The 15,632-nt window shown below is 47.7% G+C and overlaps 2 protein-coding genes across 2 annotated transcripts in view; one reads left to right on the top strand and one right to left on the bottom strand.

The window, feature by feature from the left end:
• The window catches only part of LOC310672905 (uncharacterized protein), a 36,381-nt gene extending 30,188 nt beyond the window's left edge, over positions 1-6,193 (top strand). Inside the window, exons 13-14 of the mRNA XM_083430558.1 lie at positions 2,805-5,399; positions 5,747-6,193. Of these exons, the coding sequence (XP_083286684.1) occupies positions 2,805-2,866 (62 nt within the window). The 3' untranslated portion in view covers positions 2,867-5,399; positions 5,747-6,193. The remainder of the gene's footprint in view (positions 1-2,804; positions 5,400-5,746) is intronic.
• Positions 6,194-6,694: 501 nt separating this feature from the next.
• PSMB9 (proteasome 20S subunit beta 9) lies at positions 6,695-15,568 on the bottom strand. Its single transcript, XM_083426758.1, has 6 exons — positions 15,420-15,568; positions 11,963-12,030; positions 11,506-11,637; positions 8,764-8,893; positions 8,546-8,687; positions 6,695-7,029 (listed from the first exon to the last, which is right to left on the bottom strand). Exons 1-6 carry the CDS (start codon positions 15,453-15,455, stop codon positions 6,902-6,904), a joined length of 636 nt encoding a protein of 211 aa, XP_083282884.1. The 5' UTR covers positions 15,456-15,568; the 3' UTR covers positions 6,695-6,901.
• Between the last annotated feature and the right edge of the window lie 64 nt (positions 15,569-15,632).

Raw genomic sequence — 15,632 nt, 5'->3', positions numbered from 1 at the left:
CAGACACTCAAGGAATAGTTTCAGAGAAAAAGGTTTTTATTTCTACCATCCATGAACTGGTAGAAGGAGCAAGTGTGATAAGTCACAAAAAGCATGCACGAAGTTCACAGTCATGTGCACAAGCATATATACCCCTTTCCAGTTCCCTCCTCCTTTCTCCTCCCTCAGGAGTCCTCTGAGCATGAACAGAAAGCTGTCTTGGGACTCTTGGCACCCTTCCCAGGAAAGGGGTTTCAGAGTGTTCAGATATGTTTCATTCTTGTGCTTTGGCATGGTTCCCAGACAGAAAGCAAGTTGCAATGTGGTTCTTTAGCAAGGCCAGAAGGCATGAGAAAGGCCTGAGAAACAATGGACTGTTCTCTACCTTTGTTACAGCAGAGCAGAATGTTTCTGATGCTTAGCTAATGCCTTTTAGCTGCTGAGAAAAATGATTTTGAAAAGCTTTGAGAAGCTTTGAGCCTGCTTTGGTGGGGGGTGACTTCAGGCCTAGGTGAGGTCACCTGTCCTCACCTTCCTTCAGCCCCTGTTGTGACCGTGAGGCCGTGCTATGTGTGGGGAACCAACTCTCCCAAGGTTAGATCTGAACGCAGGCCTGCAAGGTGGAGAGAGAGATAGAGAGATGCATGTCCCAGAAGGAGTCAGTGGAGTTTTTCCTCCTGCCAGGTGAGCTCCTCCTACATTGAAGTTCTCCCTCTCTATCCCCCATGGCTCCCCAAAGGAGAGAGCTACTTGCTTCCAAACTGAAGACTTTCCTGTTTAACACCCCCACTGTATACGTTGCAGGCGGACCCTCCATCTTTCCAGTTGTTTTCCCAGGCCTTGGAAATGCGTTCATTACACTGTACAGTGGTACCTCGGGTTAAGAACTTAATTCGTTTCGGAGGTCCGTTCTTAACCTGAAACTGTTCTTAACCTGAAGCACCACTTTAGCTAATGGGGCCTCCCGCTGCCGCCGCGTCGCTGCTACGCAATTTCTGTTCTCATCCTGAAGCAAAGTTCTTAACCTGAAGCACTATTTCTGGGTTAGCGGAGTCTGTAACCTGAAGCGTCTGTAACCCGAGGTACCACTGTATTTTAGTGCCTTAATTCAACGACAACGCTGTTCAGGGTGAAGACTTGTGATTGCCACCATGGGCAGCCAATCAGTGCTGTGCACAGCCAGCTGCTTGAAGGAAGGTGAGGACAGGTGACCTCACCTAGGCCCGAAGTCACCCCCCACCAAAGCAGGCTCAAAGCTTCTCAAAGCTTTTCCAAATCATTTTCTCAGCAGTTAAGCATCAGAAACATTCTGCTCTGCTGTAAGAAAGGTAGAGAACAGTCCATTGTTTCTCAGGCCTTTCTCATGCCTTCTGGCCTTGCTAAAGAACCACATTGCAACTTACTTTCTGTCCGGGAACCATGCAGAACAAGAGATTGAAACGTATCTGAACATGCTGAAAACCCCTTGACTTCTCACCCCCCCCCCCTTTCCTGGGAAGGGTGCCAAGAGTCCCAATAGTCCCAAGACAGCTTTCTGTTCATGCTCAGAGGAACTCCTGAGGGAGGAGAAAGGAGGGGGGAACTGGAAAGGGGTATATATGCTTGTGCACATGACTGTGAATTTCGTGCATGCTTTTTGTGACTTATCATACTTGCTCCTTCTACTAGTTCATGGATGGTAGAAATAAAAGCCTTTTCTCCGAAACTATTCCTTGAGTGTCTGTTGACTCCCACTTCCCTTTCCCAGGCGCAATATTTTTCCCACCCGAGGGCAAAGCCTCATACTGTTCTTAACCTGAAGCACCACTTTAGCTAATGGGGCCTCCCGCTGCCCCCGCGTCGCTGCTAGGCAATTTCTGTTCTCATCCTGAAGCAAAGTTCTTAACCTGAAGCACTATTTCTGGGTTAGCGGAGTCTGTAACCTGAAGCATCTGTAACCCCAGGTACCACTGTATTTTAGTGCCTTAATTCAACGACAATGCTGTTCAGGGTGAAGACTTGTGATTGCCACCATGGGCAGCCAATCAGTGCTGTGCACAGCCGGCTGCTCAAACCTAGCGCAGCCAGTTCCTCCTGAACTGCATCCTGCAGGGAAGGTGGTATCATCATTTTTTATTTGTATGCCGCCTTTACACAGTTAAAAAAACAATGCTCAAGGCTGCTTACAGCATAACAAGGTTTACATAATTACAAAAGTCATAAATCACATTAAAAAACGCACACAGCCAAATGGGAAACAATTTCCACATAAATCAAAATCTAAAACTAAGAATACAGCAATAATATCACAGTTTAAAATGACATAGGTAAAAAATAACAGCAATTTAAACAAAAAACAAAACAAAACGGAGCCCTCTCTGCCCGGCAGCAGGAGCGGTAGTCCTTTACAGAGCCCATCAGGCCCCGCCCTGGGCCAGGTGGTGAGTGGCAGGACTGGGGTCCTCGGGCGCTGAGCAGGGGAGTATGACGAAGGGAGTATGCGATATCTGACCTTAAAGGGGACATTCCCAGGGTGCAGAGAGACACTTGCAATGCTGTCTGTCTGTGTAGCATATCAGCAAGTTGCATGTGTGTCCCCCCCCCCCCCCCCGCTGGGCAATGGTGGACCTGAGATCAGAGGAAATTGCGCTCTCCGCCCCTGGTGCTTAGTGGTGGGAAGATTGCTGGATTTGGGGCGTCTCTTAATACCCTCCCTCTGCACCTGACTTCTGTTTGTTTCGTTTAGAGCGCAGTGTCTGCCCTATTTCTTTTGAAGATGGAGAAAGTGCTCTGCAAACAACCCCCCCCCCCCAATCGTGCATACCTGTCTTGTTCTTCCTCTGCAGGTGACCCTGGAGAGGGTGGGGTCATCCCATGTGTGGTCCTCGAGGATGCTGAGCATGCCTGATCTTGCCTTGTCGTGATTCCCCAGCCGGGGCGGACCAGGGAGAGTTGCCTCTGATCCAGTGATGATTGCTTGCTGATGTGGTTTTGAGGATTTGCCTCGTATGGCGAGAGTGTCGGTTTGGATTTCTTTGTACAGAAAGTATTGATCTGATGTGTAGAGATCTTTCCTGTTCTGCTTAATCCAAGAGGGTTCTGGAAGGTTTCTTCTCTGTGTGAAAGAAGGATCTTGTTTGGGTTATTCCTTCTGAGTATAGCTGGTTTCAGGGATGTGGGTGGCGCTGTGGGTTAAACCACAGAGGCTAGGACTTGCCAATCAGAAGGTTGGCGGTTCGAATCCCTGCGACGGGGTGACCTCCCGTTGCTTGGTCCCAGCTCCTGCCAACCTAGCAGTTTGAAAGCATGTCAAAGTGCAAGTAGATAAATAGGTACCACTCTGGCGGGAAAGTAAATGGTGTTTCCGTGCGCTGCTCTGGTTTCGTCAGAAGCAGCTTAGTCATGCTGGCCACATGACTAATAGTGAGGTCAGAAAAAACCTGGGTTTCATTCTCTCTCTATCTCTCTTTCTGGTGTGATGTTTCGTATATAGAGTTAAGGTTTTAGTCTTATTATAAGATATTGTTAAGTTTCCATTAAGTCTGCTGCAACTGTATTTCTTATGGACAGTGCCAATCCTGAATGTATTGGATTTGTGACCATCATACTCATTTGCCTTCAGTAGCAGTCAAGCTCTGCTGGATGAAATATCAGTTGCCTCTGGTCTATTTTCTGGGAACTCTTCAACGTGTTTAAGTTTTTCCTCCACACATGCGACAGAGAGACCCTCAGAGAGATTGAAGGATATCTCGGGAGTGATGCTGATTAAAGTTGCCAGGCGGAAGGCTGTGTCTCTGGGACTCTGGAGAAGCAAAGAGAATCAGATCTGTGGGACGATGAGGAGGAGAGAAAAGGCAAGAGTTTGGCCCCCTGAGCTGGGAAGACTCCAGGAGAACCTTCAGGCCCCCATGAGAAGATGCTGAATGGAGGAGGACAGAGAGAAGCGGTGGACAAACACCGGAAATCTGGGGAAGAGAGAGCTCTGGAGGTGGAAAATCCTGAAAGGGAGTTTGCTATGAATATGCCAGCCTGTCTTTGGGTGTGGGTGGGGAACGACTGCTTTGGGGAGCTGATTTCTGAGACACACGTCTGTTGGTGCTGTGATTTCTAGGTACAGGTGTGAGTCTTTTTCCTTACCCTCTGTTTACTCCTGAATTGCAGCTGCAGCAGCAACAACAACAACTTATTTATACCCCACCCATCTGGCTGGGTTTCCTCAGCCACTCTGGGTGGCTCACAACAGAATATTGAAAACGCAGTAAAACGTCAAACATAAAAAACTTCCCTAAACAGGGTTGCCTTCAGATGACTTCTAAAACTCAGGTACAGTGGTACCTCGGGTTACAGACGTTTCAAGTTACAGACGCTTCAGGTTACACACTCCGCTAACCCAGAAATAGTACCTCGGGTTAAGAACATTGCTTCAGGATGAGAACAGAAATCGTGCTCCGGTGGCGTGGCAGCAGCGGGAGGCCCCATTAGCTAAAGCGGTGCTTCAGGTTAAGAACAGTTTCAGGTTAAGAACGGACCTCCGGAACAAATTAAGTACTTAACCTGAGGTACCACTGTACTTGTTTATTTCCTTGACATCTGATAGGAGGGCGTTCCACAGGGTGGGCGCCACTACCGAGAAGGCCCTCTGCCTGTTTCTCTGTAACCTCTCTTTTCGTAGGGAGAGAACGGCCAGAAGGCTCTCGGTGCTGGACCTCAGTGTCCGGGCAGAACGATGGGGGTGGAGACGCTCCTTCAGGTATACTGGGCTGAAGCCATTTAGGGCTTTAAAGGTCAGCACCAACAAGCATCAGTCAGGCTTTCCACAGCAGGTTTTCCAAGAGAAAGTGGTGGGACAAAAAAAAAGTGTTCACAACCATGCCTAGAAATCACAGCAGCCCACTGTAATAGCCAAAGACCCACAGGCATCCTGCCCAATGGGGAGGAGCTGAACTGAGACGGGACGTGGTTTGTGTGTGCGTGCATGCGTGTTTATCATTGGCAGAAAATTCCTTTTGCACTGCAAGCTGGCAGTATTGTGCTACAACTCCCAGTCTTAAGTCTGGCTGCCACCTTGTTCCCAGGCTCACTTTAAGGGGCTCAAACTTTAAGGCTGCCTCCTTCCCTACAGACACCCCCCACCCCGGTGTCAAGGCAGTTCTGCTGCCTGAGCCCTTCTCTCCCAGCCCCATCATGAAGATCTACCAAAGGATTAGGATTAGTTGTCCAGAATGAGGTCCACTAGGAGCCGGGCATTTGGCGTCGCTGGTCCCCTGCCCTTCCAGCAGATGTTCAGCAGAGGCCTCTTCGCCTTGGCCTTTCGGGCATCCCTTGAAGACTGTTTTTGATGCCCATTCAGTTTAATTTCTTTTGAGATTAGTCAGTTGTGATTATTTTGCATTGCGTTAATGTATTTGCATGTCTCGTTGTGTGCAGCCTGAATATTCTATGTCAGCGATGTCCAACCAGTTGACCGCAATTGACAGGTAGATCGCCCCTGTGATCCCGGCACATCCTGGATCCTGGTCGATCGCAGGAAAGTTATGTCCACGCCTGCAGCCCCCGGCACTAGGTCACAGCAGCAGTGAACGCTGTGTTACGCGGTAAGCGAAAGTAATGTTTGCTTTAGCGCTGCGTGCGATCGGCAACGCAGCACCTTTTGTAGAGCATTATTTTTCATCCCCACCCCTCAAAAAGCTGAACAACTCTGGCCAACACCCCCCCCCCCCAAAAAAGCACATGTCCCACCCGATGACAGTGGGTAGATCACTGCCAGTAGATTGCAGTCTCTTGACAGTTGGACGTGCCTGTTCTATGTGCCTCAGAAGTCGAACACCTTGCGAGACAAATGTTTTGGCTGCTGAACGCCGCAAACCCAGAAGTGAGTGTTCCGGCTTGCACAAGTTCTTTGTTACCCAAACGTCCGCCGCGGCTTCTGAATGATTGCAGGAGCTTCCTGCAGCCAATGGGAAGCCGCGCCTTGGTTCCTGAACGTTTTGGAAGTCAAACGGACTTCCAGAATGGATTCTGTTCGACTTCTGAGGTACAACTGTACTTTTATAAATAAAAATCTTGCCTTTGTTCTTCTCGCCTTGCCGTCATCTGCATGGACTCCAAATATGTACAGGGCAAGAAAATGAGTAAAAAGTCGTTGATATCACAAGTGTGTTGCGCGTTCGTGTTTTGGCTCTTCTGCAACATGTAAGTTGAATAAACAAATAAAAATAAACTTGACTTGCTTAAACTGGTCCCTTGAATGATTTCTCGGAAATCACCTGATTTCCTTTTCAGTTGGGAAGAAAGCAGCCGGCAGGGGGCAGCGGAGGATCGCAAAAACAGGAAAGCGAGAAAATATAACTAGGGACTGTGGAGAAATGGGTGAGGGTGTATTTTGACAGAAAGAGAGCGTGAGGGCAGGAATCCACCCCGGAAACACACACACACATATGCAGAGAGATCCATTTGCACTGAAGGGGTCTCCATTTATCAATTTCTGCACAGGCATCAGTCAAATGAAGGGCCTGAGATGCCACTGATATGTCAGTGCTGTAGAAAAGGATTCTTGGCACCTCAAAAAGAGTGGAGACACACCAACTTTGCTTCTTTCCCCCCTTTATGAGCCCAATTAAGATGCTGACAAAGCAGATTCCCACACAGAAGTGTGCGCAGGCACGACTGTGAACATGCATGTGTGGATGCGCACAGCGGTGGAGAGGCTCTGTCCCACGGACGACACGGGGCACAGTTTTTCTCTAGCAAAGTTTATTATTGTCAGCAGAGGGTAGTGCACATTGAGACAGATAAGGCAGGAGACAGGGAGGCCAACACTAGGGGGAGCCAGAGCCAAAGGCAGGCTGCTGTCAGTAAGAAGGAAGGTAGGTGGGGCAGTGACCCCTTGTCCAAATGGGCTGCCCTCCACTAACGGGAATAAAAAAAGGGGAGGGGAGCAAATTCATTCGTCGTAGAACTTGGGAATCTCGTCTCCCACGACAACTTCCTCCTTGACACCCTCTTTGGTGATGGTGGCGAGGTAAATGACGCCCCCGCTGGATCCGTCCCGGCACATGGCGAGGGCAATGGCTGAAAGGAGAGGGAAGAGAAAGGAAAAGGGGCGTTTAAATTCAGCTGATGTAGAAAGAGCTTTGAGGACGAGCATTATATAATAAATTATTTGTTGTTGTTGTTGTTAGGGCCTATCAGCACTATACATTTAAAACAGTATTTTATTTTATTTTTAAATAATATTTATTCCAATTTTCAAAAATACAAGAAAAATTAAGAAAGACAATATACAATAAAATAAGAAGAGAAAAATAAAAATTAACAATACGTAAAAAAAATCACCCCTGCACCCCACCAACAAGAGAAAAAAGACAAAAAACAAAAACATTAAAAAAAAGAAAACACTCCCATTTTTCTAGATTCCTTCCTTCGATAACTTATTTCCTAGACTTCCTCCCACCTCCCTTTTTGTATTCCAATTTATTAATTAGATCAGCAATTTCTTCCCATCTTTCACTGCTTACTCGCTTAATTATCATTAATGCATTTAAACCTTATTCTCCTATCAACATCTAGAAAGTTATCCAAATTCCAATCTACTAAACAGAGAAAAGAGAAAAACCTTAACTTATACCCTTAAATCCTTAAATCTTGAACCTTATATATTGTACCCTTAAATCCTAATATCTCAAATCTTTGTCATATTGCCTCTGAAGTCCAATAAGTTCATTACATTTAAAACAGTATCAAAGCACTTTAAACCGTTGAGCCTTCTCCCAAAGAATTATGGGAACTGTAGATTGTTAAGGGTGCTGAGTGCTGTTAGGAGACACCTAGTCCCCTTGCAGAGCTACAATTCCCAAAGTTCCCTTGGGAAGAACAGGGATTGATTGTTAAACCACTCTGGGAATTGTAGATTTGTGGAGGGAATAAGGGGTCTGGGAACTGCAGTTTGGAAAGCATGCTGAGAGTTGTTAGCTCTCAGTATCCTTACCAAACTACAGTTCCCATAATTCTTTGGGGGAAGCCATGATATTCTAAAGTGGCATCACAGCACTTTAAATGCCCTGTTGCTTTTATGGAGCCACTTGCATAGCTATAGAAACCACAACCCATTTCTAGGAAATACAGTGGTACCTCAGGTTAAGAACTTAATTCGTTCTGGAGGCCCGTTCTTAACCTGAAACTGTTCTTAACCTGAGGTACGACTTTAGCTAATTGGGCCCCCCGCTGCCAACATGCCATTTCTGTTCTCATCCTGAAGCAAAGTTCTTAACCAGAGGTACTATTTCTGGGTTAATGGAGCCTGTAACCTGAAGCGTCTGTAACCTGAAGCGTCTGTAACCTGAAGTGTCTGTAACCCAAGGTACCACTGTACTGCTATTTTCTCCAATGGTTAACAACGATTAACAGTGGTTAACAATGGATCTCCAAACTGAGCTACTTTTCTCCAATTTTTAGTCAAAACCTGCACCTTCTGTAAAGATGGGACTAGACTTTCTAGGAGTCCAGCTTTGTTTCCACCCCTCCACCCCCCCCAAAAAAAGTCCCTGTCACGCCGCCACCCTGAAATGGACACAGCTTAGACGGCTACCGTTCATGGTGAACTGGCGGCATTCCTCCCGGCTCATTCCTGGCTTGTAGGCAGAGTCCACGTAGCCGTAAATGTAGGTGCTCCCGGATCCGCCAATCGCAAAAGGCTGCCGGGTCAGCATCCCACCCAGAGTCCCGTACACCTGGAAGACAGCAGAGAATGAGCGGAGCAGGTGGGATGCCAGAAACCATCCCTGGCCCATCGTTCTCTCTGCTTACCTGCCCGCCTTTCTTGGGGTCCCATCCTGCCACCATGAGGTGAGCCGAAAACTCCTCCTTGTACTTGTAGCTGATGTTTTTCACCAAAGTGGCTGCGGCCAGGACCAGCGGAGGACCCTCCACGTTCAAGCTGCCAGGAAGACAAAAAAAAGATTAGGTAGGTAGGTAGGTAGGTAGGTAGATAATTTATTATGGTCAGAGACCAGCTTATAAAACACACTTGGGGGTACATTCCCAGAAAGAAACCAAACAGTTAAAACAATGTACAGTGGTGCCCCGCAAGACGAATGCCTCGCAAGACGGAAAACCCGCTAGACGAAAGGGTTTTCCGTTTTGGAGGTGCTTCGCAGGACGAATTTCTCTATGGGCTTGCTTCGCAAGACGAAAATGTCTTGCGATTCCTGGGTTGTTTTTTTTGCTCCCCACCCCCTTTTTGTAAGCCGCTAAGCCGCTAATAGCCTTTTAGCAGCTAATCCGCTAATCCCTTAAGCCTTTAATAGCCGCTAATAGCCGCTAAACCGCTAATAGCGCTAATCCGCTAATGGGGTTGCTTCGCAAGACGAAAAAAGCGCTAGACGAAGAGACTCACGGAAAGAATTCTTTTCGTCTTGCGAGGCACCACTGTACAACAATAAATTTAAAATTCATAAATGCAATAAACGTATAGACACTTAAAACTTTAAGATAAGCTACCCATGGAAGCGAGTTTGGGGGTTTTCTTCATGAACTAGTTTGGGTCGGGGGATGGTCTGCACCTACAGATCTGTACACAGAATCTGGCGACCATCCGGGTCGTCTTATGATCTTTGCCTAACAGGAAAATGTCTTTTTTTTTTTTTTGCTTTTCTGGGAGGTCAGCGAGCCTCACCAGCAGGGGATCAATGGTCTCACTACGTGCCTCTTCGTAAAAGGGACATCTAAAGAACAAGTGCTCTGGGCTTCCTCTATCCCCCAATGAACAGGCGCAAAGTCTCTGAGCATATGGGACTTTTTTAAAGGATCCTTCCAGGACTGGCGAGGGCAGAGCCGAGCTTCTGGCAAGTGTGCGAAGCGCATCGAAAAACGGAAAACCCTTTCGTCTAGCGGGTTTTCCGTCTTGCGAGGCATTCGTCTTGCGGGGCACCACTGTACTCCATCACATTCCCTCTCCCACATGGTTTTCCACAGACACACCTAGCATTCAGCATTCTGTGACTACTGAGCATGCTCAATCTTCACTGGCCTGTTTTTTTTTGGGGGGGGTGGGGTTGTCTTTCTCCCACCCTTCATATTTTCTCCCCTTAAAGCAGCCTTTCTCAACCTGTGGGTCCCCAGATGTTATTGGACTACAACTCCCATCACCCCTAGCTAGCAAGGCCAGAGCTCAGGGATGACGGGAATTGTAGTCCAACAGCGTCTGGGGACCTGCAGGTTGAGAACCACTGCTAAAAGGCTGGTTTTTTTGTATTTCTGCAAATTTTTGGGGGGTCCCCCCCCCACCTCCGCAAACCGGCTGATTCTCTCGTGTGAGAATAAGAGCATTGATCTTGCTATTTCTATATAGAATATGCTCCCCTCACTTTAAAATACACACTGAACGTGAAGAATCCGTTCCGGAAGTCCGTTTGACTTCCAAAACATTTGAAAACAAAGGCGCGGCTTCCGACTGGCTGCAGGGTATCTCATAACAACAGCCTTAACGGCTGAGTCTGGAGTCTCCTTTTCTGGGAAATCAGGTGATAACAAAGAAGAGAGAACAGAGACTTCTTCCTGCTTTGGCCACTAGAGGGCGGTGCAGCACCAACAACCTGTCTTGTGTCTTCCAGAAACCAGGCTGAGTTCACATAACTTCTGAATCAATTGCCAGGTGGCTTAAAGATGGGATCTGCCATCTTGAGGCTTGCAGCTGGCAGTGGGGCTAGACCTCAAGGCCAAGGCCAAGACCCAGCCCCCACCCCAGCCCACCTATTCCCATCTAGAAAGCAGCAGAAAATGGTGAAAATGGCAAAAAAGAAAAATGGGGGGACGGGACACAAGAATGCCACAAGGCCTGCCAAATCATTGAGGCTGATCACCACAGCATCCTCCCTTTATTCCTATTTTTAAAAACATGTTTATAGCCACATGAGTCCAGATGCTCATTTTCTTTATATTTTTTCCCTTAAAAATATATATTACTCTCTCTCTTTTTTACAATAAAATAATATTTGTGTCCAAGCAAAGGTGCTGAGCACAAGGGAAACAGAAGCAAACTCCATTTTATTCCTGTAGTTGTTATGGTGCTACGAGTTTAAAATGAGAAACTGTACATGCTCAGAGTATTTATTTCTATTTTAAAAATAGAAAGGATTGGCCAATTTTCTTTGTCGTTTCCTCTAGGTTGGGGAAACTTTCTGGCCGGGGAGACCAGATCTTTATGAGACCCCAGTCTCTGACAGCCAACTGTGAGAAGTGGGCTGGGTGGACAACCCTCCTGTCAATCATATGATTGACAAGTGGATTGTCCCACCCACCTATCATAGAGTTACATGAAGATCATCGAGTCCAACCCAACCCAGGAGTCTTTTGCCCAGTGTGTATCTCAAACCCACATCACTGAGATTGAGAGTCCCGTGCTCTGCCAAAACTGCTGTTAAAATGGTTTCCCTGAAAATTGCCCGAGCTAAGGTGATGCTTGGCCACTGTGTAGGGGCCTCTGGAGATGGCACCTGTGGCCGGCACCCTTCCCCCTCCCTCACCTGAGAAGCTGCCACTAGTGCTCACCTGTGCAGCTCTAGCTGGTAGTTCACCATGTCGGCAATGGCCTGGGCATCCGCTGCCGAGCCAGAGAGGGCGCAATAAATTCGGCTGTGCAGCCGCTCCAGTTTGTTGAAAACGCAGTTCACCACGGACTGCCTGGGAGGAGATGTCAAAAGCACAGGGTGAAAGGAGAGGAAGGCATTACAGGGGCGACAAACAACATTCCCACAGAAAAGGAATCCCACAAATATTTCAACAGAGGAAATCAAGAGGTGGAAGGTGGATTTCCATCCCGCATTCAAGGAGGCCTTGTTTGGACAAAGAGATATGGATCTCGGAGGAAGGAAACACTCTCCCAGAAAACTAGCCTCGGAAATGTTACACTGCCCTGCGATTCCCCACCATCGGGTAGAGAGGCCAAACTTTAGACAGGTGTACACAAACACACAAGCACCCCCTTTCGCAAACGCACAACACTCACCCTGCAGATACCCGGGAGTCAGATCCAATCACAACCCCTCCATCAAATTCCACGGCCATGATGGTTGTCTGCGGAAGGGGAAAGAAGGGGGAGGTTTTTTGTTTTTTAAAAATGTATTTAATCATTTTTTCAATACAAACAACAACCGCAAAAGACACAGACAACAAAAACCATAGTATCACTAATAACACAATTTGACAATTCAGATTTGAATACTAATATACCTATGACTACACCTTTTTAACAATATTTCCCCACCTCTCTCTCCTCCCGCTACTTCCCACCACTGTCCGCCTTATCACTTAAATATCCCCTCCAGATTTCTTCACATTTATCCATTCTTAATTTACATCGACATGCAATCCGTTCGTATGTAGCTAGTCTGTCCATATTATCAATCCATATGCTCAATGGAATCTTTTTGCGGCTCTTCCAGTTCATCAAAACAAGTTTTTTTTTGCTTCTAATATGGCATGGAACATCCATTTTTTTTGACCCCTTGTAATCTCCCACGTTTCTGGAATATAATTTAGAATTCAATTCAATTCCCCTAAATAACAAGGGGGAGTTGACTTTTTCAGGGGTGCCTGGTGCCCCTTGGAACCAGTAGGGCAGCAAGCCAGGAGCCGAACAGAAGGTGGCGCCAGAACCAACTACCGTATTTTTCGCTCCATAGGACGCACTTTTTCCCCTCCAAAAATGAAGGGGAAATGTGTGTGCGTCCTATGGAGCGAATGCAGGCTTTCGCTGAAGCCTGGAGAGTGAGAGGGGTTGGTGCGCACCGACCCCTCTCGCTCTCCAGGCTTCAGGAGAGCCCCAGCGCCAGCCCCACAAGGTTGGGGGACAGAGGGAGGTGGAACGCCGCCATCCCGCTGTCTCCCGATGTGGTTTGGAGGCTGACGGCGGGGAGACGCGTGCTTCTCCCCGCTGCCAGCCCCTTAAGCTCCAGGGACAGCGGGGAGGCGCAGCGCGTCTTCCCGCTGTCCCCGGACCTGGTCTGAAGGCAGGCGGTGGGGAGAAGAGCGCTTCTCCCCGCTGCCTGCCCCGCAAGCTCCGGGGACAGCAGGGAGGCGCAGTGCGTCTTCCCGCTGTCCCCGGACCTGGTCTGAAGGCAGGCGGTGGGGAGAAGAGCGCTTCTCCCCGCTGCTGGCCCCACAAGTGCCTGGGGGGGGGAAATAATTTTTTCCCCCTTTATTTCCCCCCCAAAAAACTTGGTGCGTCCTATGGGCCGGTGCGCCCTATGGAGCGAAAAATACGGTAATTCTATTGCTTGTTCCTCCTCCCCATTGAGTTTGACAGGGGCAACACTGAGACTAGCAGGCAGGCAGGTGGAGGCTGGTGGGGCAGTGCCCCATTTGCCCCAGGGAAGCAGACTCCATGGAGATATTTTGCAATGGAGAATAAATGGGGCGTAGGGTTTTTGTCGGTGCTTGGAGGCCCTGGCCCTCTGGCACTGATAGTTTTAGACAATCAGTGCAATCAGTGAGACAGTTGGATTCTAAATGGAGCAGGGTTGTTGTTATTATTATTAATTATTATTATTATTATTATTATTATTAGGCTACTGTAGAGAAGAGAGGATAAAATACCACTGGTTCTTGTTTCCAACATTTGCTTCAAACATACGTTTAAAGAAGATTGGAAAATGTTTATTGGATATATGGGAAATAACTGTGTACAGCTGAAAACGCTGGCAGGGTTAAGATAAATTCAACAGTGTAAGGAAGCTTCTGTGGATGCAATAATGAAATACAGTACTGTTTTTGTAAAAGATGCAGGGATTTATGATACGTAAAATGAACGATGGAAAGAGAAGGGAAGTCAGAGATATTTTAAGGATGTAAAATGAGTATTTAAAACTGGAAAACATATATATTTTTTATTAAATTTTCTAACCCACAGCGCCACCTGCATCTCTATTAAACTTCATGCTTCTTGCTTATCTGTCTTATAGGCAGTACTATCCGCCATTGCCTCTGCAAAGGAGCGGAATCCATTGGCTGACACATCCGCACAGAAGACGACCAATTCTATTCCCGATTGCATCTGTTTTGTACGAAACTGTTTCGCCAGTTATATCTGTTGCTGCAATATTTCTTATGTAAAAGGCAGGTGATATTAACCTCCTGTGCGTCTGGTCTGGTCAGGCGTATCCCATTGAGTTCAATGGGACTTACTCTCAGGTAGACCTCCATGTAAAGGGGTACAACCCAAATGCATATATCTCTGTGCAACAATGTCTGGAGGTGAGGTAGCTATTGGCTGTGTTTAAATTGTGGGGCTGCTTCACCAACCAAACCAGAAAAGCTTATGCAAAATAATAAATATGAATAATATGAATTTGAATTAACTGATACAGATCATAGAATCCGGGGGGAGTATTAACTGTTCGCTGCACACAGCTCTGGGCTGGTTCACTTTGATCTCAGCTGCTTTTCATCCATTTGGGGAATGTGTGTTACTGTCCAGCGCAGGCATAGTCAAACTCGGCCCTCCAGATATTTTTGGGACTACAATTCCCATCATCCCCAACCACTGGTCCTGTTAGCTAGGCATCATGGGAGTTGTAGTCCCAAAACATCTGGAGGGCTGAGTTTGCCCATGCCTGGCCTAGTGGGTAGAGCTTTGGCCCCGGCGAGGTCACACCAATTCTAACCATAGCTGTCAACTTTCAGATTTGAAAATAAGGGATCAGCAGCCTCAAAAATAAGGGATCAGCAGCCTCACCTGTCCCGGGGACAGTCTACGGGATATCTAACAATCCGGGATAGCAGCGGGAAACGGCGCTGGAATAAGGGAGTTTCCCGCAAAAAAAGAGAAGGTTGACAGCTATGATAAGTCATTTAATGTTGGGGAAACCTTTCTCCCTGCCTCAGTTTCCCCTCCGTAAAATGCAAACCGCTGTGCCTATTCCTTCCTCAGAGGTTTTCAGGCAGAGGTTGCAAGGCCATCTGTCATGGGTGCTTTAGCTGAGTTCCCTGGGGTCTACAAAGTCTACGTTTCTGCGATTCTATTACTAGGGAAGAGGAAGAGGAAGAATGATGTACTTCGACAGGCAAATATGCCAATAGGATTAGACGGGGAGGAGCCTCACTCTGAAAACAATTTCTACCTTGCAAGAACCCATAGTAAACTATAGTAAAATAGTATGGGCAAAAAATTTTTTTTAAAAAAAAATTAAAAATAGTGTGGGCGAGATCCGTGACTGTTGGTGGTGCAAAACTGCCCTCCTGCCTCCGTTTTCCTCACTAACATGAAACGGGTGAATGTACCTTAAGCCCCCTCCCCGATTTCCCTCTCCCCCCACCCATCTATCCAGCCCCAAACTAGCCCCTATTTGGAGGGAGCGACCCCCCCCCCCAAAAAAAGTGTTCAGAGGCGTTTAGATTCCTGCTCTCTCCGAAACCTAGACAAACCCCACCCGCCACGCGACCAGGACACACGCAGAGATACTCACGCCGATGCTGATCTTCTGCGGCCCGCGGTGGTCCATGGCGGCCCCCGACCCGGAGCGCTGCAGCTTCTTCCGCGGGAACCGACCGAGAACGAAAGTGACAGGGGACGCTGCCGCCTGCAGAGCCGCTCGCGGCCGCCAGAGGGCGCCCCTCCTCGCGTTAAAGTTTAACCTGCGAGGGAGTCGCCGTCCGGCTCTGAATGGGGCGCGGTGGGG

Source organism: Podarcis tiliguerta, assembly GCF_965153285.1.
Source record: "Podarcis tiliguerta genome assembly, chromosome: 2".
In the NCBI taxonomy this organism is placed as follows: domain Eukaryota; kingdom Metazoa; phylum Chordata; class Lepidosauria; order Squamata; family Lacertidae; genus Podarcis; species Podarcis tiliguerta.
This window is presented reverse-complemented; position numbering and strand designations above follow the sequence as displayed.

Bases quoted from the DNA above. Each gene is read 5' to 3' on its own strand.
- PSMB9 (XM_083426758.1), bottom strand. From the start codon at position 15,455: ATGGACCACCGCGGGCCGCAGAAGATCAGCATCGGC. The intron at 11,638-11,962 runs GTGAGTGTTGTG...ATCTCCTCCCAG, and splicing joins GACTCCCGGGTATCTGCAGG to GCAGTCCGTGGTGAACTGCG. The intron at 8,894-11,505 runs GTGAGCACTAGT...TCTTCCTGGCAG, and splicing joins TACCAGCTAGAGCTGCACAG to CTTGAACGTGGAGGGTCCTC.